Source organism: Rhinatrema bivittatum, chromosome 7 (assembly GCF_901001135.1).
Source record: "Rhinatrema bivittatum chromosome 7, aRhiBiv1.1, whole genome shotgun sequence".
Taxonomy (NCBI): Eukaryota; Metazoa; Chordata; class Amphibia; order Gymnophiona; family Rhinatrematidae; genus Rhinatrema; species Rhinatrema bivittatum.
This window is the reverse complement of record NC_042621.1, coordinates 189,735,485-189,757,762: the sequence shown is the minus strand read 5'-3', so window position 1 is coordinate 189,757,762 and position 22,278 is coordinate 189,735,485. Positions and strand designations below refer to the sequence as shown.

At 42.0% G+C, this 22,278-nt stretch overlaps 1 protein-coding gene across 4 annotated transcripts in view; it reads right to left on the bottom strand.

Moving 5' to 3' along the window:
- Positions 1-22,278, bottom strand: part of RUFY2 (RUN and FYVE domain containing 2) — a 143,228-nt gene that overhangs the window by 34,074 nt on the left and 86,876 nt on the right. For 3 of the 4 annotated variants that reach the window (XM_029609665.1, XM_029609664.1, XM_029609666.1), the window contains exons 13-14: positions 20,051-20,170; positions 3,399-3,528 (exon numbers count right to left, since the gene is read on the bottom strand). In XM_029609665.1, coding sequence (XP_029465525.1) covers positions 3,399-3,528; positions 20,051-20,170 — 250 coding nt within the window. Of the gene's footprint in view, positions 1-3,398; positions 3,529-20,050; positions 20,171-20,399; positions 20,798-22,278 lie in introns of those variants that run through there. The other variant, XM_029609667.1, reaches the window with a different exon arrangement.

Here is a 22,278-nt window from a genome sequence, read left to right as displayed (position 1 = left end):
ACAAATCGGAAGCCGATCCAGTTGGCTGTATTAGAGTAAAACAATAGGAATCGGATGATCACACGAAGCCCTTTATTATGTGCCCGACTCTGGCCGAGTTTCGCTCGTAGAGCTGCCTCAGGGGCAACTACAACAAAACAATATATCAATAAATACAAAACTTACTAAATGACGCATTAAAATTAAAAACATTAAAACATGTATAGGTGTACATACTTGTACATACAAGTTGTAAAAAACCAATATAATTAAAAATGTGAACATTTCAACATCAATAATTGTATGAACTCATGGATAATACATAAACATTAAAATAATGTAGACAGAAAGTAAAAAGTGTTCAATGGAACCGGAGAAAGTAAAAAGACTTTCTGTCTACATTATTTTAATGTTTATGTATTATCCATGAGTTCATACAATTATTGATGTTGAAATGTTCACATTTTTAATTATATTGGTTTTTTACAACTTTTCTATATTTATACATGTATTTTATTTTATGATTTGATAAGTACATCTATACATGTTTTTATATTATTTATGTTGGAAGTTTATATTCTAAATAGTTTGTACACTTATACATGTATTTTTTATGATTTGAGTATGTACACCTATACATGTTTTAATGTTTTTAATTTTAATGCGTCATTTAGTAAGTTTTGTATTTATTGATATATTGTTTTGTTGTAGTTGCCCCTGAGGCAGCTCTACGAGCGAAACTCGGCCAGAGTTGGGCACATAATAAAGGGCTTCGTGTGATCATCCGATTCCTATTGTTTTACCCTAATTAGTTATATACTCAATTACAAAATTTCAATAGGGAAGTTGTTGGCAGCTAATGTCTGATATGGTGTGATGGTATAGGTAAGATGTTTTGAGTTTAATCAAGTATATTTATGTGTCCATAGATATTGAATCAAGGTGTTGAAGAGGTGGATTGTATGGAGGCTATGGATTCTGCGGAGTGCCGTGGGCAATAACTACTTGATATAAAGTTTTTGAATGATAGCTTATATTTGGTGAGATTATATATTTCTTGTAAAATGGTGAGTTTTGGATTATTTAGGTAGTTTTTTGTGGTGATTAGAGGTAACGGTTGTATTTTAGGAGTAATTTAATATGCTTTTGATTATTTATTTATTTATTTATTTTTAATTTTTATATACCGACCTTCTTGCATAAAATGCAAATCAGGCCGGTTTACATTGCAAACTGAACAAGCAGGAAATTTAATTCCTTAGTCGGATACATAGAACATCTAGAATTAAAAATGTAAAAGCAAACTTTTTAGACAGCTTAATAGAGATTAATTAAATAACAAACATAACTAAACTTATTTTACACAAAGCACGAAAGTTAGCACGAAGGGGAGCACAAAGGGGAAAGCCCCTTTGTCGCGCCCCTTCGGCGTGCGACGCCCGATGGAACGGCGTCTTTTACCGGCTCTGCCGTTAGCATGATGATGTCATTTTGTGGTCCTTATAGGACAAGATTGGAAGAAATTAATAGATATTTTCGAGTTAGTCCCTGAGGAAGCCCTCATGAAAGAGGGTGAAACGAAGATATCTTTGTTGGACTTGGTTCATAAAAGAAGATTACTTTAAGAAAAAAATCTATATTGGAAATCAGAATAAAGAAGGGACTTGGTTCATAAAAGAAGATTATTTTAAGAAAAAATACATATTGGAAATTAGAATAAAGAAGATAAAAAATTTTGTGTAACTATTGAAATTTTGTAATTGAGTGTATAAGTAATTAGGAACATTTATAAATGTGGTTTTTTGATAATGTGGTTTTATATGGTATGGATGTTGGATGTGTGGGGATGTATGAGATAGATAGTTTTTAATTGTTTAGATAGATGGTGTGATATCTTGTTTCGAATAAATATAAAAATGATACTGTGAAGTATACATTTTCTTCTATGTGTGTTGTTAACTAATATGACAGGCAGCACAAAGAGAAAGTTGCTTAGGTTTCTTAGCCATCGGCACCATTAATCCGTCAGTACGACTGGAGATGTGTGTCCAGCCTAAGCCCCACTGAAACAAAATTTATGCACATAAATTTTATGTGCCCAAAATTTAAGCGTCTCAAGTTTGAGCGCCAAAAGGCTAAGCGCACTGTCACTGCTCCAAATCTTGGCGCACAACAGATATGTGTGAGGGTGCGTGCACAGGTCGCGTGCACAATTCGGACACATTTGCTCGCATTGATGAACATGTAGAGGGCAGCAGACTGCGCAGAAAAAAGTGCATGAAACGCCTCAGTGGCCTACCATGAGGCGCACAAAAAAGAAGCCTAACCGGGCCGGTCAACCTAAAGAGATGGTCTCTGGCTGCGGGGGAAGAGGGCAGCGTTCAACTTCTTGCACCCGCTTCCTTTCAGCTGCTTAATCAGCTAAGTCCACGCCAGCCTATAACCAGCTACCGATCCAAGGCACTCATCTGAGGGATCATGGAAATCACCTCAGGAATTCTCAACTGGGGGGAGGGACCATTAGGTATCACCGCAGGAGAGCATGGCAATCCAAATCTCCAATTAATCCTCCTCTAAATTTGAAGCAATCTCCAGTAGGGTAATGCACGTTCACCATCTGCTGGAGATGGAGAATACTGGCAGGCTGTCACTGCAGGGGTTTATATACTGTGATGTCAGTTTGCTCCATCTCCATCTGCCGGTAGAGGTGCACAACCCACTGCTTCTGGATTCATCTGTTGGACGCTAAGAAATAGGACATTGCCTTCTATTCCATGGCTTTTTAATTTTCTCAGGAGTCTCTCCTGGGGCCCTTTGTCAAACACTTTCTGAAAATCCCAATACACTACATCCATTGGCTCATTATTCACGTTTATTAACCCCTTAAAAAAAATGTAGCAGTTTTTTTTGGCAAGATTTCCTTTCTGTAAATCCATGCTGGCTGTGTCCCATTAAACCATGTCTTTCTATATGTTCTGTGATTTTGTTTTTTAAAATAGTTTCCACAATTTTGCCCGGCATTAAAAGAGTCATCGGTGTATAGTTTCCTGGATCACCCACTTCTTCACTATGCAGTACTAACTAGAGATATTCAGCCCATGGTATTTTTTTCTTGCACTACAAACAAGATATTCTGGTCAGCTCAAAGGATATTTGTTTCTCTCCCTTGGAGATTTATTCCTCTGAAAACCTTTTGTACACATCTGAATTTTGCAGAATAGAACCCAAAGTCTTTTATGCCACAGTCTGTGCTCTAAGTATTGGTCTACTGACCTCTTAACTAGGATACACTATATTATAGCTTAATTTTAGAAAATGTTTTTTATACCAGATCTTGAATAGCACTACAGTATTTTCAGACTACAAAGAAAAGGGTGAATTTGATCACTGAAGAAGGGTCATGTTATTGCAATAGTTACATTTTTCAGGCCATTGATCTGTTGGCTTTCTGTCCGAAGCTGGGCCACTGTCTCTCTCTCCTTCTGCACGTCTTCCTGCATGGCTTGTCTCCACTCCTTCTCAATCTTCAAATCAGTCTTCAGTTCAGCTCTGCAATTGCAAATGAAAACACAGCCTAGAACCTTGTGAGACTCTTGCTGCTGTTCGTCCTGCTCATTTTTCAGAAGAATCTGTGCTTCTTTTTGTTTAATAGCAGTAATAAATGAGCTGATCTAATGCCTGCAATATTCTCTGCAGCTTGATTGATGGATTTTCTCACTATCTCCTGCAGGGGCTGTGCTCTTTTGATACATCAGATAAAAAACCTGAAATATCAATCAAGTCTTTTTGCACACAGTCAATTTTCAAAGGGTTTAGGTGCCTACCTTTGAAAGTTAGGTTAGCACTGATTTTCAATATAAAGCTTCTAACTTAGGCCTAAATTCATCAAACTATCGCAAAGTGTACCATGTTAGCGCTTTGCATAGGTATTACTGCACAGTGTGATAACTTTTTCATACTTTGCGGTAAGTGCTGCAATTTTGTAAGTTTGTAAGTGCAAACTCCTCAGAACTCAAACGGATGAAGCTAGACCTCAGACACAAGGAAGGCACATGGCGTAAGAACCCCAACATTACTACACTATCCAATTATAAACGCACCCTCCATCTCTACAAGACCTCGCTTCTACAGACAAAAAAAGATTATTATTCCAGCAGAATCCATGATATACAATATGATGCCAGGGCTCTATTTTCCTACGTTTCCCAACTCACAAAACCCACTGCCCCTACCATCCCAGATGAACAGGCTCAATCCAAAGCTAATGAACTAGCACGCTTCTTTCAGGATTAAAATCATTAACACACTAGCACTTCTCCCCACCAACACAATACCTCCCGCCTTAAACCCCAACCTTACCCCTTTCCTTGGAGCCTCCCTTGTCTCCTTCGAACCCACTACCCCCTTAGAAATCGAATCCACCCTTAGGAAATTGAAACCTTCCAGCCATCCAACAGACCACATTCCAACCAAACTACTGCTCCTCATCCCGAGCACCATCTCCAGATCGCTGGCTAACATCATTAACTGCTCACTAGCCCATGGAATCTACCCGGATCAGCTAAAAATGGCATCCCTTAAACATCTCTTGAAGAAACCTAACCCGGACACAAAAGAACTCTCCAATTTCAGACCTATATCCAACCTCCCTTTTCTAGCAAAGCTCACAGAGAAACTTGTGAACACACAACTCTCAGAATACCTGGAGGAACATAAAATACTATACCCTTCCCAATACGGCTTCCGTAAATCGTCCAGTACAGAAACCCTTCTTATCTCACTATCAGACCACCTCCTCATGGGCCTAGACAAAGGGCTTTCTTACCTACTCGTCCTCCTAGATATCTCAGCAGCTTTTGATACCGTGAACCACGCCATCCTTCTAAACCGCCTTTCTGACATCGGATTATCTGGACTTGCCCTCAGATGGTTCGACTCCTTCCTCAACAACAGAAGCTGCAAGGTCAGAGTCAACAACAAAGAATCCCCAATTTTCAAATCAACACTAGGCGTACCCCAAGGCTCTTCTTTATCTCCCACCCTCTTCAACATCTACTTACTGACCCTCTGTCAACTACTCACCAATCTAAATTTAATCCACTACCTCTATGCAGACGACGTGCAGATCTTGATCCCCATAAAAGAATATCTTCCAAAAACACTCACCTACTGGGAAAACTGCCTTACGTCCATTAACAGCCTACTCACCAGCCTGAACCTGGTACTCAATGCAGCCAAGACAGAAATCCTTCTTATCTCCCCAGACCACTCCGCCAACTCTGATCAAACAGCCCCTGACACACAGATCTTTCAAGCAAGAGATTTAGGAGTAATCCTAGATAACCAACTGAATTTAAAGAAATCGATCAATAATATCACTAAGGACTGTTTCTACAAGCTTCAAGTTCTGAAAAGACTCAAACCCCTTCTTCACTTCCAGGACTACAGAACCGTCCTTCAATCAACGTTATTCTCTAAAACCGACTACTGTAACGCTTTACTCCTGGGGCTCCCCATCTCCGCCACTAAACCTCTACAGATGCTCCAGAATGCAGCAGCCAGAATCCTAACCAACACCAACTGGCGAGCTCATATCACCCCTATTCTCCGAAACCTGCACTGGTTGCCAATAAAATACAGAATCCTACATAAAGCACTCACTATAATCCACAAAACCATCCACAATCAACTGACACTAGACCTTCACATCCCTTTCAAACTCTACTCATCCGCAAGACCCATCAGAGAAGCATATAAAGGAACTCTACTAGTCCCACCAAATAAATCCGCCCGCCTAACTTCCACCAAAGAGCGATCATTCTCCACAGCAGGCCCAATCCTCTGGAACAAATTGCCGACTGACCTTAGACTGGAAACCTGCCTTCTTACCTTCAGACGAAAACTTAAGACTTGGCTTTTCCTCCAAGCCTTCCCCTAATTTCTAAAGTGTTCGACCCAGACTCAATCCAACTGATGGGACGTTCGCACTAGTCCCATTACTATTCATATGTATTTTACTTCTAGTTAATTGTTAATTGTTGTCTTTCTACTTCCTGGCTACTCTAGCCCCCAAGTTTTATCTCCTTGTTATATGTAAGCTTGCTTCGGCTCTCTTGTTTGGTTTACTAGTTACTCCCCTAAGTTCCATGTAAACCGTCCTGATATGAATCCCTTCATGAAGACCGGTATAGAAATATGTTAAATAAATAAATTGAGAGAGAGAGAGCGAGAGCGAGCACCTAGCTATAAAGCCCTTATAGTAGTTATTTATACCTCTATATCACACCCACTTAGTTACTCGAGGTGAGGTTTAGATAGTAGTGTAGGGGCTAGGGACCACTTTGACATTCAGAGTGAGAAGTACGAACAGAACAGTGCTCTCTTGTGAAGATTTGATGTCCTTCGGAGTGAGGAAACTCACACAAAGATGAGATTTGTATAATGTTCTCTCAACCTAGCTTGATGTCACCCAGGTTGAGAGTCCACATATCGCACAGCTTAACGCCAATGAAAAAGGTGTAGTTATTTCCGGCATTAAAACTTGGACAGAAGTTCCGCCCCAAACTCCTCCCCCTTTTCCAAATTAGCATCGCACCATGCGTTATGGTGCTTTTCGTATGCGAAAATGTCTTAACGTGTGCAAAAAGGCCATAACGCGGCTTGGAAAATAACCCCTTTAGACTCCTAAATCTAGGCAAATGAATAGCAGGTCTAATTTTAGGTCCCTAAATTTAGGTACATTTTCAGCTGAAAACTTAAATCAGGGGTTCCCAACCTTTCAGGGAACATGGACCTCTTTTCAGCTTCAAAAAGTTTCATGGACCCCCTTATGCTTTGTTTTAATTTTTTGCTTGCCATAACAAAAGAAATAATGATATGCAATCCAGATGTATAAAACTTTGATCTAAACTGAATACATAGGGTGGGCAATTTCCAAAGTTATTTAAAAGCTGCCCTCATTATTGAAGGTTGAGGCCATTCCTTCTTCCAGTCCAGCTGCAATGGGGAAAAGGAAGCAAGATCAAAAAAGATTCAGGTTTGCAACTTGGCATGACCTGGCAGCAAATCGGCACTGGTACCTGCAGACTTGCAATCTAATTTTCAAAGGGAAACTGCCCGCAGTGTTTCCTTTTAAAAACTTTGGCCGGCAGGGTAGCGTCAGTATTTTTGTTCCTGTGCACTTTCCATCTGGTTTGAAGGAAGTACAAAGCACATGCATGAAAGTATGCAAAGGATTTCAAAATTAATTCCCTGAATGTACTTTCCCTCTCCCTTGGCAGGTAAACGTCTGCATGCTGCTCACAGTGCAGGTACTTTTACCCTCAGTGGTGGGAAATAATTTTCTAAGGGCCTTTTTACATTGGTAAACAGGTGTTTACCCAAATAAAAAGTTTTGAAACTTACCCTCTCTGACCCCCTTTTAGCCTGCTTTGCTTTTATACTTTATTTTCCTTTATGATTATTATAAACATATACAGAAAATGGCAGTCACTAAATAATTTAGAGGTCCATATTCAAAAGTCATTTAGAGGGATAACTTAAAAGTTATAGCAACACTAGCATTTTCAGCCACTTACCCAACTAACCTCTAGCCGGATAATTAGTTGACCAACTAGACTTTAGCTGGATAAGTTGAAGCATTCTTGGGGCAGGCAGGGGACGCATTCCAGGGAGGAGCGAAGTTAGCCTGATAACTTATCCAGCTAATTCTAATCGTGCTGTGGACCTGTGCTAAAGTTAGCAAGATAAATTTATCTAGCAAACTTTAAGATAGCTGGGTATATTCAGTGCCACTGCTGCACCACTGAATATCCCACTAAGTCAGCTGGATAAATAAATCTGGCTAACTTGCTAAGCCACTCAGCGGCTGAATATGGATTTAGAGTTTTGAAAAAGCAAAACAATAGCCTGCTTTTCAAAGGTAAGAAGGCTGTGATAAATTGCAGGAGGACCTTGTGAGACTGGAAGGACTGGGCATCCAAATGGGAGATGACATTTAATGTGGATAAGTGCAAGGTGATGCATATAGGGAAAAATAACCCATGCTGTAGTTACATGATGTTAACTTCCATATTAGGTGCTACCAACCAGGAAAGAGATCTAGGTGTCATAGTGGATAACACATTGAAATCGTCAGCTCAGTGTGCTGCAGCAGTCAAAAAAGCAAACAGAATGTTAGGAATTATTAGGAAGGGAATGGTGAATAAAACAGAAAATGTCATAATGCCTCTGTATCACTCCATGGTGAGACAGTACCTGGAGTACTGGTTATAATTCTGGGTGCCGCATCTCAAAAAAGATATAGTTGCATTGGAGAAGGTACAGAGAAGGGCAACCAAAATGATAAAGGGGATAGAAAGGCTTTCCTGTGAGGAAAGGCTAAAGAGGTTAGGATTGTTCACCTTGGAGAACAGACAGCTGAGGGGGGGGGATATGATAGAGGTCTATAAAAGACTGAGAGATCTAGAATGGGAAAATGTGAATCAGTTATTTACTCTTTCAGATAATAGAAGGATTAGGGGGCACTCCATGAAGTTAGCAAGTAGCACAATTAAAACTAATCTGAGAAAATTCTTTTTCACTCAATGCACAATTAAGCTCTGGAATTTGTTGCCAGAGGATGTGGTTAGGGCAGTTAGTGTAGTTGGGTTTAAAAAAGGTTTGGATTAGTTCGTGGAGGAGAAGTCCATTATCTGCTATTAATCAAGCTGACTTAGGGCTATTATTGGCATCAGTAGCATGGATCTACTTAATGTTTTTGGTACTTGCTAGGTACTTGTAACCTGGATTGGCCACTGGTGGAAACAGGATACTGGGCTTGATGGACTCTTGGTCTGACCCAGTATGGCAACTTCTTATGTTCTTAAGGTACTTTGTCTGTGTGTCCCCCTAATTAATTTTTTAGTTTAATGTCATATCCAAACCTGGCTGTTGCCTTGTCCTCCCCTCCTTTATCTCTGGACCATGATGGTCCTATACCCCTCCCTCTTTCTCTACCTCTGTCCAGCATGATTCCTGGGGGGCCTCTCCTTCTCTCCCTTGATAAACCGCCATCCTGTTCAATCATGGATTCCTGTTCCCCTCTTTAGCCTCTTTTTCCTTCATTCCTGTCTTATTCCTTCTACTCTTTGTCTTTCCCCTTGTACTGTCAACCACAGTACAATTTTCTCTTTTCTTCCTTTGAGCCATTCTACTCACTTATGGGCCCGATACAGTAAACCTCGCGGGAGAGTCGGTGAGCGCCCGCTCTCCCAACGCGCACCCAGGCCACTCTCCTGGGCGCGCGATTCACTGAGCCAAGGCATGCAAATTAGGGCCCGCAGTAAAAAGGAGACTGTCAGCGGGATTGACAGCCGATGCTTAATTTTACCGGCGTCGGTTGTTGAACCCGCTGACAGCCACGGGTTCAGAAAACGAACGCCAGCAAAATTGAGCGTCCATTTTCCAACCCGCGGGCCGTGGGCAGATTTTTTATTTTTTTTTAATCTTTGGGGCCTCCGACTTAATATCGCTATGATATTAAGTCGGAGGGTGTACAGAAAAGCAGTTTTTTTCTGCTTTTCTGTACTTTCCCGGTGCCGGCTGAAATGAACTCCTGCCTTTGGCAGGCGTTAATTTCTGAAAGTAAAATGTGTGGCCTGGCTGCACATTTTACTTTCTGTATCGCGCGGGACTAATAGGCGCATCAATATGCATTTGCATGTTGCGGGGGCTATTAGTTTCGGGGGGGGGGGGGGGGTGGCTGCGCGTTTTCCATGCGTTATTACCCCTTACTGTATAAGGGGTAAAAATAGTGCGTCGAAAATGCGTGTCCAAACAGGGGCTAACGGTGCGCTCGGCCTGAGCGCACTTTACTGTATCAGCCCGTTTTTTGGTGCAGCCAGTGGCAGAGCATGTGGCAGTAATGGGAGCTGTTTCTCACTGCTATGATAATTCAGCTTTCCTCTGCTTTCCTCAGTGTGCAGCAGAGGCTGAAAAGGTTAGTTGCCATTGTTCCTCTCTTCTCCACATCCTCACGAAGTGCAGCAGTGTGGTTTACAATTGGGTCCTCTCTTCCCCACCTCTGCTAAACATGCAGCAGTGCAGTTTGTGGTTTCTAATGGCTGCAAATGGCCCTCTCTGTCCCTTCTCTTCTTGGTCTGCAGCAATGTGCGGTAAAGTTTTCAGGGCCATTATAGACCCCACTCTCACTCTTCTGGCCTGTGGCAGCAGCTTCGCTGATCACAGGTAGCAGCTAGCTAAACTTTCTGGCATTCCTTCTGGAGGACAGCCTGGGATTGTCTCGTGGACTCCAGGTTGGGAACCATTGACTTAAACACTTCCAAATTTGACTGAAATAACACCCTACTTAGGTTCCTAAATTTAGGAACATAGTAAGAGATGGCAGAAAAAGAACGCCTGATCCATCCAGTTTGTCTAATTATTCCTTTCCACACTGCTAAGGATATATCCCTGCTGCCAGCCATAGAAGCAGTTTTTGTTATCTTCCTCCTTGGCTCTCAACCCTGGGAAGATGAGCATAAGGGATCCCACACCCAATCCAGCCTCTCCATCTGTATCTGTAAACACTGCTGCTATTGCATAGCGCTGTTGTGAGTTCCTGTTGAATGTAAACCGATGTGATGTTACTAAACGATTATCGGTATATAAAAGCCTCAAATAAATAAATAAATAAATAAATCCCTCCATGTTTTATATCCTAGCTTTGTAATAATCTAGACAGTTGTTGCCTGAACATCTGGCCTCCTAGGTCTCCCAGACTTGTTGGACATTATCTGGCCACACCAACCTGCTGGTACCGACCTGGTTGGCTTTCTGGGGTATTGTAACTTCCTGGTAGCAACCTAGTTAACCCATGTTCTGTAATAACATTTGGTCATTCTGCCTTTATTCATCCTTTTGTCCTTATTACCTCTCCCCTTGCCTCTGGTCTTGAAGAATTGAATGGTGAGTTGTTTGCAATACTCAAACCTCCCAACCCTGATCCTATCACTGTCATAGAAGTGGGACAGCAGACAAGGCCCATTGGCCCAATCCAGTCAGCCCCATCTCTCTGCCGGTACAATGCCACAGATGCACCTAATCCCTAACTTCCTCCTCACCTCTAGGGATCCTCTGTGCTTATCCAATGGTTTCCTTCAATTTTTACTATCCCATGCATTCAGCAACCTCTCCATGAGAAATATTTTCCCAAATATTCTGCCCCTGGAGTCCCATACCATGACATCTTGTTCTATAGCATTCTTTCCTCTGACAAAGGTTTGCTTCTTGTGCCTGGTTTTATGCCTCTGAAGTATTGGAATATCTTTACCATCTCGTCTCTCCTCTCGGGTTTACAGATTTAGCAACTTGTCATATCATTTGGCTTTTGGTGTAGACCCCACACCATTTTTGTAGACTCCAGTCTGTCTATATACCTTTGGAGGTGTGGCCTCCAGAATTGATACAATATTCTAGGCGAGGTCTCACCAATGATCTGTACAGAGGCATTATCTCCTCCTTGTCTGCTGCATGTGTTTCTCCCATGCACTTTAGCACATCTCTGGCAAAACACCTGTTTGCTACCTTGAGATCATCAGACACGATCCACTCAAAGGTCTCTCTCATGTTCGGTGCATATCAGTATCTCTCCCTCTACTGTGCACTGTTCCCCAAGATATTTGCACCCCAAATGCACTTTTCTGCATTGAATTATAACTGCCAAATACTCAATCACTCTTCAAGCTTTCTTACATCACATCTCATTCCATCAACACCCTCAGAGGTGTCCACTTTGTTGCAGACCTCAGTATCATCTGCAGAAAGTCAGACCTTTCTTTCTGTTTCACAATATTGCTCACGAAGATATTTAACAGAACCATTCCCAGGCCAGTTCCTGGGGTACTCCACTAATCATCTTCCTTTCCTCAGAGTGAATTCCATCAGTCTCTGTATCTATCACTTAACTAGTTTCTAATCCAGTCCACCACCTTGGGGCCCATGCCTCCTATGTGGGACAGTATCAAAGGCTTTGCTGAAATCCAAGTAAACTACTTTAAGGGTCCTTTAATTCTCAAGACACAGAATCAAAGAAATTGACTAGGCTTGTTTGATGTGATCTTCCAGTGTAGGCTGCCTCAGATCCTGCAACCCCCTGGATTCTCATCAGTGTTACTCAAACACTGGACCGTAGAGCGGCAGTGGTCTTGCTGGTCTGTGAAGTGGCAGTCTTTCCAGAAGGAGGCAGACCTGCCCTGAAGCTGCCCAGGATTCTGCTACCATGAGTGGGACATTCTCTACTGCTACTGGGCCAAAATATCCTGATAGTGGCATCACTCTGGGCCCACAGCATTGCTGTTTCTGGATGCAGGGACAGACTACTGGCTCTAAACAGCTGATCACACTGGTAGACTAATCATGAACATCAGGTTCAGCCAGGTCCCCATGGTCCCCACTCCAGCTCTGTAAATAAACAAACAGGAAATCTCCCAAGTGGTTGCTGGCTATGAATCCATGAAGGCTGCTGGAAGCAGCAGACCCCTCATAGGTGCAGCGTCTACCTCCTCTGCCACCAATGCAAGTACTTTTAGCCCATGGCTAAATTACCCTTTGGAATGAGGAGACCCAATTTTCCCCCCTCCCCTGCTCTGGATGCAAGCACAGCTCCTTTGTCATAATTCTTGTAATTAAAACGTTAAGAGGGTGGCTAGGTTGAGACCAAGGGAGACTCCTGAAGGGGGTAGGAATGCATGTACTACCAACACTGCTCTTTAAGGATGGAAGGGACCATCATGCTCTTCAACCACAAGAAGGGATTCTTCCTCTCCCATTCTTCAGGAGTCTCCCCCTAAATCTACCATGACAGTTCAGGAGGTCAGCTAACCAGTCCTTGGCATCAGAGAGATTGAGAAACACTATTCTAGATGCTTCACTATCCTTTCCTTCAGTAGTGTCTTCATTAAGTTTCGCACCATCAAGGTAAGCCTAACTGGCTTGTAGTTTCCAACCTCCTCTCTAATGCCACTAATATGAAGACGGACCACATTTGCCCTTCTCCAGTCTTGCAGGATTGCTCTCATCTCCAATGAGTTATTGAACAGATTAGTCAGTGAACCCAACAGGACCTCTGTGCTCCCATAATATTCTAGGATGTATCTCATCTGGCCCCAAAGATGTTTTGCCAAACAGCTGCCTTGAAGACAAAAGTCCTTTTTTCCTAAAATCAGTGGGCTCTGAATTTATAGATGATTATTTTCTGCTGCTCGCTATTTTAAATGTGAATTTCCATATCTCGGGGAAGCCAGTATATCTATGGTTGCCCCCATGGCTGTCCCCCCTATTTGTTGGTAAAATTCTCCATCAAAAGTGAAAAAATTTTCTTTTAAAGCTAGCCTAGCTAGCTGAACAACAAGCTAGCTGGCCACACTTGGAGCCAACCATGGCTCCAAGTGTCGCAGCTTATATGTAGGATGGTTTGAAGAACAATGGTTAAAAGTTTGCCCGTATAAAAATAAGATCTTGTTTTGGCGTCGTTTTATAGACGACATTATTATAGTGTGGTCTGGAGAACAAGTGTTGTTTGAACAATTTATAAAGTGGTTAAATTTTTGTGACCCCTCTCTTCAATTTACATATACATTTGGTAATAAAGAGGTACCATTTTTAGATATCTTAGTTTCAATCAGAGCTAATGAGTTCTTTTTTTTCAATATATAAAAAGCCGACAGATCGAAATAGCTTGTTGGAGTATTCGAGTCATCATCCTCAACAGTTAATTCACAGCATACCTTTTGGACAGTTTTTAAGGCTAAGGAGGTTATGATCGACTACAGACAAATTCAAGAAATGCTCAAAAGAGATGAGAGAAAAAATTTTGAGTAGGGGATATCCTGAAAAGGTGGACGGAGAGCGATGAAAAGAGCCCGATGGAATAACAGGAATTTGTTGTTAACTCCCCAGCAAAAGTGAAAAAGAACAAACTCACTTGTGTTTTACCACATTCAGTGGGTATAGGGAAGGTGGTAACCAGCATTAAAAAACACTGGCATATTTTACAAGTACATCAAGTATTTGCAGAGCGTCCATGGATGGCATTCAAAAGAGGAAGTAATATCAAGGATTTAGTAGTTCATTCTATATTTAAAAAACCTCAGGAGAAGATCATTGAGGTAGCAGGTCACTTTCCATGCAATGCTTGTACTGTGTATGTGAATGCACATTCAAATATAGACATCCCAATATCGAAGTTACAATTTTATAAACCTAAAGTAAGATCAACTTGTACCACTCAAGCGGTGGTGTATGCAATCTGGTGTCCATGTGAGTTAGTGTACATCGGTAAAACCGTTAGAAGTTTGAAAACTCGGCTCATAGAGCATAGAAGTGCGCTGAAATGCATGAGGCAAAAAGCCCTGATGGTGCAACATTGTCTGGAGAAGGGCCATGTATTTAACAGCATGAAATGTACAGTGTTAGAAGTTTTAAAAGAGGATGAGCGTGGAGGCAATTTAAATTTAAAGCTAATGCAGAAAGAAATGGATTTTTAAGTTGCAAACCACGTATCCAGCCGGCCTGAACAAAGAGGTTGACTGGTTGGTATTTATGTAGTAAGGGATTTGATTGGCTGAGAGGTTAGGCGAGCGCTTTGATTGGTGAGAGTTTTAGAGAGGTGGGTTTGTTTAAATATCAGGAAGTCCGGAAGAAAATCTTTGAGCGTGGAGACGCCGTTCGGTTTTTGTGCTGCAGGGTGGAGCCGTGAGCGGCCAACTAAATGAGTGAGTCCCGTTGTGTTAAAATGCCAGGTAGATCTGTAAAATAGGGAATAGTGTGATAGTGTGCGTATTGTTTTTTCATTATTAGGAAGAATCCCCTGAAGCAGGCGAGATGAGCCGCCGAAACATTGCAATGTTGGGAGGTTGAAAAGTTTTTAACAGCCACAAAAACAGATACACTGAACGGGTGGTAATGAGCACATCAGGTTTTGAGCCACGAGAGGTGGTGAGGGAAGTAATTGGAGTTTTCATGGACCATTTTTAAAAGATAAGTGATTTAGTAAATTAATGTGCAGTTTTAAAATAACAATAAATAAAAATTGTGGTTTAATGGGAATTGGTAAATGAGGTTAACAACTAAGTGCTGTTTTTGCCATGAATATGGTTGCAGCCCTGTAAGGGCAAGAGCCTAAACGATTGAGCACAAAACATTCTGATACTAATTCCCTGAGTTATGGAGAAATTTTGGAAAAATTGAGTGAGAAATTTGGTAGTCCTCATTTGTTTTGAATATTGAGTATAGGTATACATTGTGAGGAAATAATAGCCCCAATAGCAGGATTATGGGTATATCTCTTACATCTTCCTCAGTGAAAGAATTCATTTAGTCTCTCTGCTATGTCTGTCATCCCTAAGTGCTCCTTTTATCAAGAGCCTCCCTCGCAGGCTTTTTTCTCTTGAATATTCCTGAAAAAGGTTTTATTATGAGTTTTTGCTTCCACGGCAAGCTTCTTTTCAAATTCTCTCTTTGCCTTCCTTATCAATGTTTTGCATCTGACTTGCCAGTGCTTATGGTGTTTCCTGTTTTCATTTGGATCTCTTTTCCATTTCTTGCAAGATGTTCTTTTGGATATTATAGCCTCTCACACTTCACCGTTCAACCGTGCCGGTAATCCTTTAGCCTTCTTTCCATCTTTTCTAATGCGTGGAATACATCTGTTCTGGGCTTCTAAAATGGTATTTTTAAACAACATCCATGCGTGAGCTAAACTCTTAACCTTTGCAGTTGCTCCTTTCAGTTTTTTCCTAACCATTTTCCTCATTTTATCATAGTCACCTTTTCGACAGTTAAATGCTTTTGTAGTAGATTTCTTTTTGCGCTCCCTCCAGTTAAGTCAAATTTGATAATGTTGTGATTACTATTACTAAGTGGATCCAACACTGTTAACTCTCGCACCAAATCCTGTGTTCCACTAAGGACTAGGTCTAAAATATTTTCCCCTCTTGTTGGTTCTTGTACCAGCTGCTCCATGAAGCAGTCATTTATTTCATCTAGGAACTAACTTTACTTCTCATGAATGTCTTGATGTAACATTCACTCAGTCAATACTGAGGTAATTGAAATCAGCCATTATTGCTGTGCTGATTTTGTTAGCTTCCCTAATTTCTTTTAGCATTTCATTGTCTGTTAGTTCATTCTGGTCAGGTGGACGATAATAAACCCTCACTATTATTTTATTCCCTTTTATACCTGGAATTTCTATCCATAAAGATTCAACATTGTATTTTTTTTCCCTGCAGAACTTTTATCCTGTTTGACTCAATGCTCTCTTAACATACAGTGCCACCCCTCCACCAATTTGATACATCCTATCATTTTGATATAATTTATAACTTGATATCATAGAGTCCCATTGATTTTCCTCCTTCCATCAGGTCTCTGAGACGCCAGTTATATCTACATCTTCATCCAGTGCTATACACTTTAACTCTCCCATCTTATTTTTTAGACTTCTAGCATTTGTATACAGACATTTCAAAGTATGTTTCTTGTTTGTATTAACAACCTGCTCATCAGCTGACAGGGGTAATTTGGATTCTTTCTGAACTTCACTTAAAGGCACCTGATCCCCTTTGGAATTTATTGAAACCTCTCTACTGAGATACCCTATTTTCCCTGTTTTCTTAGCATCCTTCAAAGATACATCATTCCGAACTATACGCTTCTGAGCGACTGTCGGCTTATCCCTAGCATCTAGTTTAAAAGCTGCGCTATCTCCTTTTTAAAGGTTAGTACCAGCAGCCTGGTTCTACTCTGGTTAATGTGGAGCACATCCTTTTGAAAAAGGGCCCCCTCCCCCAAAATGACGCCCAGTTCCTAACACACTAAAACCATCTTCCTTGCACCATCGTCTCATCCACGTATTGAGACTTTGGAGCTCTATGCCTGCCTTTGGGATCCTGCATGTGGAATGGGGAGCATTTCTGAGCATACTACCCCTGCAGGTTCTGGATTTCAGCTTTCTACCTAAAACCTTAAATTTGGCTTCTAGAACCTCCCTCCTGCACTTTCCTATGTCATTGGTACCCACATGTACCTAAATAGCTGGCTCCTCCCCAGCACTATCTAAAATCCTATCTATGTGATGTGTGAAACCTTCGCACCAGGCAGGCAAGTTACCAAGCGATCCTCACGTCCACCAGCCACCCAGCTATCAACCTTCCTAATAACTGAATCACCAACTATAACGGCCGTCCTAACCCTTCCCTCCTGGGCATGTGCCCCTGGAGCCTTATCCTCAGTGCAAGAGGATACCTCATCATCTTGAGGGCAGGTTCTAGCTACAGGATTGCTTCCTGCCTCATCAAGCTGATGCTTTCCTTCCAGGTGACCTTTCTCCTCCCAAGCAGCACAAGGGCTACCAGACTGGAGGTGGGACTTCTCTACTATGTCCCTGAAGGTCTTCTCTATATACTTCTCTGTCTCCCTTAGCTCCTCCAGGTCTGCCACTCTAGCCTTCAGAGATTGGACTCGTTCTCTGAGGGCTTGGAGCTCTTTGCACTTATCGCACATACATGACCTCTCGCCAGCTGGGAGATAATCATACATGTGGCACTAGTGCAAAAGACTGAAAAGCCTTCCTCTCGCTGCTGGACTACTTCCTGCATCATAATTTTGTTGATTTGCTATCGACTTAAAATTTCTAAGGGAGCAGGGATGTAAAGCTAACCTAAATTACTTTTAGTCTAATGATTTATTTTATATGTGTCTGGCAATGACCTTCAAAACACTATAATTAATCTACCTATATCTTCCAAGTTACCCAATTTATGAACTCTTGTTTTGAATTAGATTCCTTATATATAAAATCTGCAACAATTTACTCCTACCAAACATAATTACCATGTAAAATCAAAACATATAAAACCAAATAAAAGTAAACAGATAAGGTATAGCAAGGTAAATGGATAGAGTTTATTGAGGAAGTTTGAGATGCGCGCACTTCTGGTTCTCTTCTGCTGCAAATGGTGCAGGGCCTCTGGAAGCTGGGGCCGTGGAGTTCAAAGCCTGGATTGCTCGCTGTGACCGCTGGAGTCCTCTCCCAGGGGCTGCTGGGTAGAATATGCAGACGAGCCTTCCAGTCCTCTTCTGCTGCAAAGCTGGTTAAGCACTGATATTCAGCACTAACCAGATAAACTTAGCCCTGTAAGTCTGGTTGTGGAAAATGCTGACCTAAATATAGCCAGATAAAGTTATCTGGATAAAGTTATCCAAGTATACTCAGCCACAGAGTTATCCAGCTAAGTCCTGCAGAATATCCTGGATAAAGTTATCTGGCTATATTTGCAGCATATTAAATTACTGAATATTGACATCATAACTTCAATAAGAGCCTGTGGAGCTATCAGGGAGAAAATCCCCCAGAAGATACTTCCATTAAAAAAAAAAATGGAAAGACAAAAAATTAAGCTCTTCCTTCCCCGACCTTGAAACTCCCAACCCTAGACCACCCCCAGCTCTTACTTAGCTGGCCCTGGTGATCCAGTGGGGCCCGAAGTGCCCGCTGGAGCTCTGGGCTGAGTGCTGTCATTTTCAAAATGTTGCCAACCAGTTTGTCATAACTTTGCCCTTATCATGTGATCCACGGGTGAGGGGGTGTTTTCGGAAAGGCGGAAGGGTTTGGGTGGGAGGTGTCTGCGCCTGGGGAAACCAAACGTTTAATTATTATTATTATTATTATTATTATGTATTTATTTTTTTTACTTTGGTTGCTTCTGGCAGTGGTGGGGGTCTGTCAAGACCTCTTGGGTTTTTGAAATATTTTACAGGTCGATACAGTAAAGTGTGCTCCGTCGGAGCGCACTGTCAGCCTGCTCTGGACGCGTGTTTTCCCTTACCCCTTATTCAGTAAGGGGAGGAAAACACGCGGCCCACCCGCGGCACCTAATAGCGCCCTCAACATGCAAATGCATGTTGAGGGCGCTATTAGGTATGCGCGCGGGATCCAGTAAGTAAAATGTGCAGCCAAGCCGCACATTTTACTCTAAGAAATTAGCATCTACCCAAAGGTCGGCGCTAATTTCTTCCGGCGCCAGGAAAGTGCACAGAAAAGCAGTAAAAACTGCTTTTCTGTGCACCCTCCGACTTAATATCATAGCGATATTAAGTCGGAGGTCCCCAAAAGTAAAAAAAAGTAAAAAAATAAAATAAAATAAAAATTTGAATTCGGCCCGCGGCTGTCGGGCCGAAAACCGGACATTCAATTTTGCCGGCGTCCGGTTTCCGAACCCGTGGCTGTCAGCGGGCTCGGAAACCGGACGCCGGCAAAATTGAGCGTCGGCTGTCAAACCCGCTGACAGCCGCCGCTCCAGGCCAAAAGGAGGCGCTAGGGACGCGCTAGTGTCCCTAGCGCCTCCTTTCCCTCGTTTGCACCGCGTCGCCTCATTTGAATACTGGATCGCTCGCACCGGCAAAGGGCCGGTGCGTGCGCCGGGAGAGCGGGCGTTCGTCCGCTCTCCCGCGGTTTTACAGTATCGATCCGTTAGTTGGGAAGGAGAGGGTGGGACTTCCAGGGAAAGTTAGCTATGCCTCTCAAATAACACAGCTTGCAAATTTTCAGGCAATCCACTTTATTTGATTAGCACAGAATCAACTATTATGGTATTTTGCAAGCAAATCAGCTCATTAAAATTTCTGCATTGCTCTTTTTTTTTTTTTTTTTAGGGTTGAAGATAACTCACCACGTGTTATCTCTGCATGTTAAAGCCCTAATACCACTTAGTAAATTACCTGCTTAGATTGTAAGCCCTCTGGGGCAGGGACCTGCTAACTCTACCTGAATTTATAACTTGCCTTGAACTCAGAATTTGAAAGGCGAGTAATTAAATCTAAAAATCCAAATCCAAACTGTTCAAAATATACAGGCATATGCTCCCTAAAGCCTGTGTGCACCCTGCAGACCAGGGAAAACCCTTTAGTACGGTGGCTCCATGCCACTCCAATACAAGTGCTGCTAGTTTCACGTATGATGACACAAAAACCCCGGACACGCTGACCCCCACATATTCTGCAAATGGACAAACGGCAGGAATCTACTCACAGTTGCTTCTCCTTTTGGGAAGTTTTTTTCTGCAGGCTCTCAGACTTACTCAAAGACTCCTGCTTAAATTTCTTCTCTTCTTTGAGCGATGCCAGGTGAGCCTTCTCCGATTTCTGCAATCTGGTGTAATTCAAATCAACTTAGGGTAAAACTGAGGCTAGAACTAGGGTGTGCAGGGTGAAGGAGATAAACCAAAGGAGAAAAAAAAAAAGGGAGGAAACAGAGCAATCCTAAATAATAATTAAAAAAAAAAACAACAACAAAGCCTGGGAAAGTTTACAAACAGGAGGATCCACACACAGCCCGACAATATGTAGTGTTTTCCCCAATGTCAGATGATACACCAAGATACGGCTTCAAATTAACCTTTATTGTTCTGTACATGGGTTAACAGAGGAGAACAGCAGGTGGCAAATCCATATTCACCCCAATGTGTGTTTGAATAATTTAATGGCTCGATAGGTGCTAGTGTGGTGCAGATGTTAACAACAGAACATGGCTAAGCGCGCAGCCGTTTCCTTTACAACTCAGCAAAATTTATCCAAATATTTTCTTGTCTGTGTTACCACAGTGCACGTACGCTACTGTCACTAGTTTTAAATGCTGGCAGTCCAGCCCACAAAGAGGGAAGCTGAGGGTCAGAAAGATATATCTTTGACGAGCTTGTACTGATGTGGGGAATCGGAACTGGCACATTTCACAAATGACATTGCAATAGTCCTAGTCTGGTTTAACAAATCTTTATCACTTTGATTATGTAAATCCACAAAAACAACAACAACAAGAAGGAAAGATAAAAAGTAATAAATATGCAAAACGTAAAGGTGGAAAAAAAAAGAAAAGAAATAGCAATGGGACAAAAAGGAAAAAGAGGAAAAAGGATGTCAATAAAAGATGCTCCGGGTCACTAAAGCTTTCTCTAGTCGTCCTGTTTTTGCTTACAGTTCTTTTCCCAGTTGTAATAAAGTTCACACAAATACAGATATGACAGAGCAAGAGAAACAATTTCTTACATCTCACGCTGTGACTCAGATACTGCTGTCCCCCTTGTAAGCTAAACCACGGTATCAGTGCTCAAAGATATGGGGTCAGGTTTTGAAAGATTTAACCAGTAAACCTTGGAGTTAGCCTGCTAAACCTCTACTTTTAAAAATGTTCCCCACTAAGTTTAATCACTTAAATTCACAAAATGGGCAAAAAAGGCACAGCTAACCAGCTAAGTTTAGGCAGGCAATCCCTAGCCAGTCAAATTTTGACCACATTTTCAGCTGCTAATCAAGCTGATTAGGTTTTGGTTGAAAATTCACCAAAAGATAACCAGCTAAAATTAAGCAGTTATCTTATCGGTTCAGTGAACGTGGACTCCTATGTATCTGGATATGCCCTACTGCTGGTTATCTGCAGTCACATGGTAAACTGTTTCACCAGGTGGGAGATTTGTCTTTTTCAACTAACGTATGCGAAGAAGTAACCATCCCGGAAAGCAGCAAAACTGTGTCCCACCAATCCCCTGCCCTGAGAAGCTAATGAGCTGCCAGTAAAGCATTTAGTGAAATTCTCTAAGTGCTAAAGATATGCTGAGCCACTGTCAGCAAAGCTCAAAAAACTGTTCTCTACAGGAGGGTGGCAGGCTTGCTCTGAACAGACTGCCGTGCTTTCATCCTTCATACACCTGCTTGCAGAGGGCTTTCCCATCCTACAAGTACCAAGCAGATTTGGGAGGTTGATTAAGGAGATAAGCGAAAATAAGCCTGGCCATTATCTCTAAGCAGGAAGAAAACCCTCATGTGAAGTCAGGGTACTGCACCATGCTGTCAGTGACCATGCTAAAGCCGGCCAATGCAGATAGTGGCTGTAATGTGCTCCTGGCTAGTGGCTCCTGAAGGAAGACAGGGGAGATATGGTCCACCTACAGGCAAGGCAGGATGCTGTTACTATTTGTTTTAAACAGCAAATACGTTTTTGAAAATCCAGTTGAAAACATGTTGCAGTGTTTGAGGACACTGCCATGCATTCAGGCTTCTTGCTGGAAGTGGGATTTCAGCAGTGATCTTGAGGCAGGTCACTAATCGCACAATATCCCCATCTTCCTCCAATCTCCCCAGATGTCTCTGATTTTTTCAATGCTTTGGGGCAGGGAACATTCTTGCTTTTCCCTGCCCCCTACTGTTGTTAAGTAAGAATTGTGTTACTCTTTTCTTGTATCCCCAGTTTAACTTTCTTTTAAG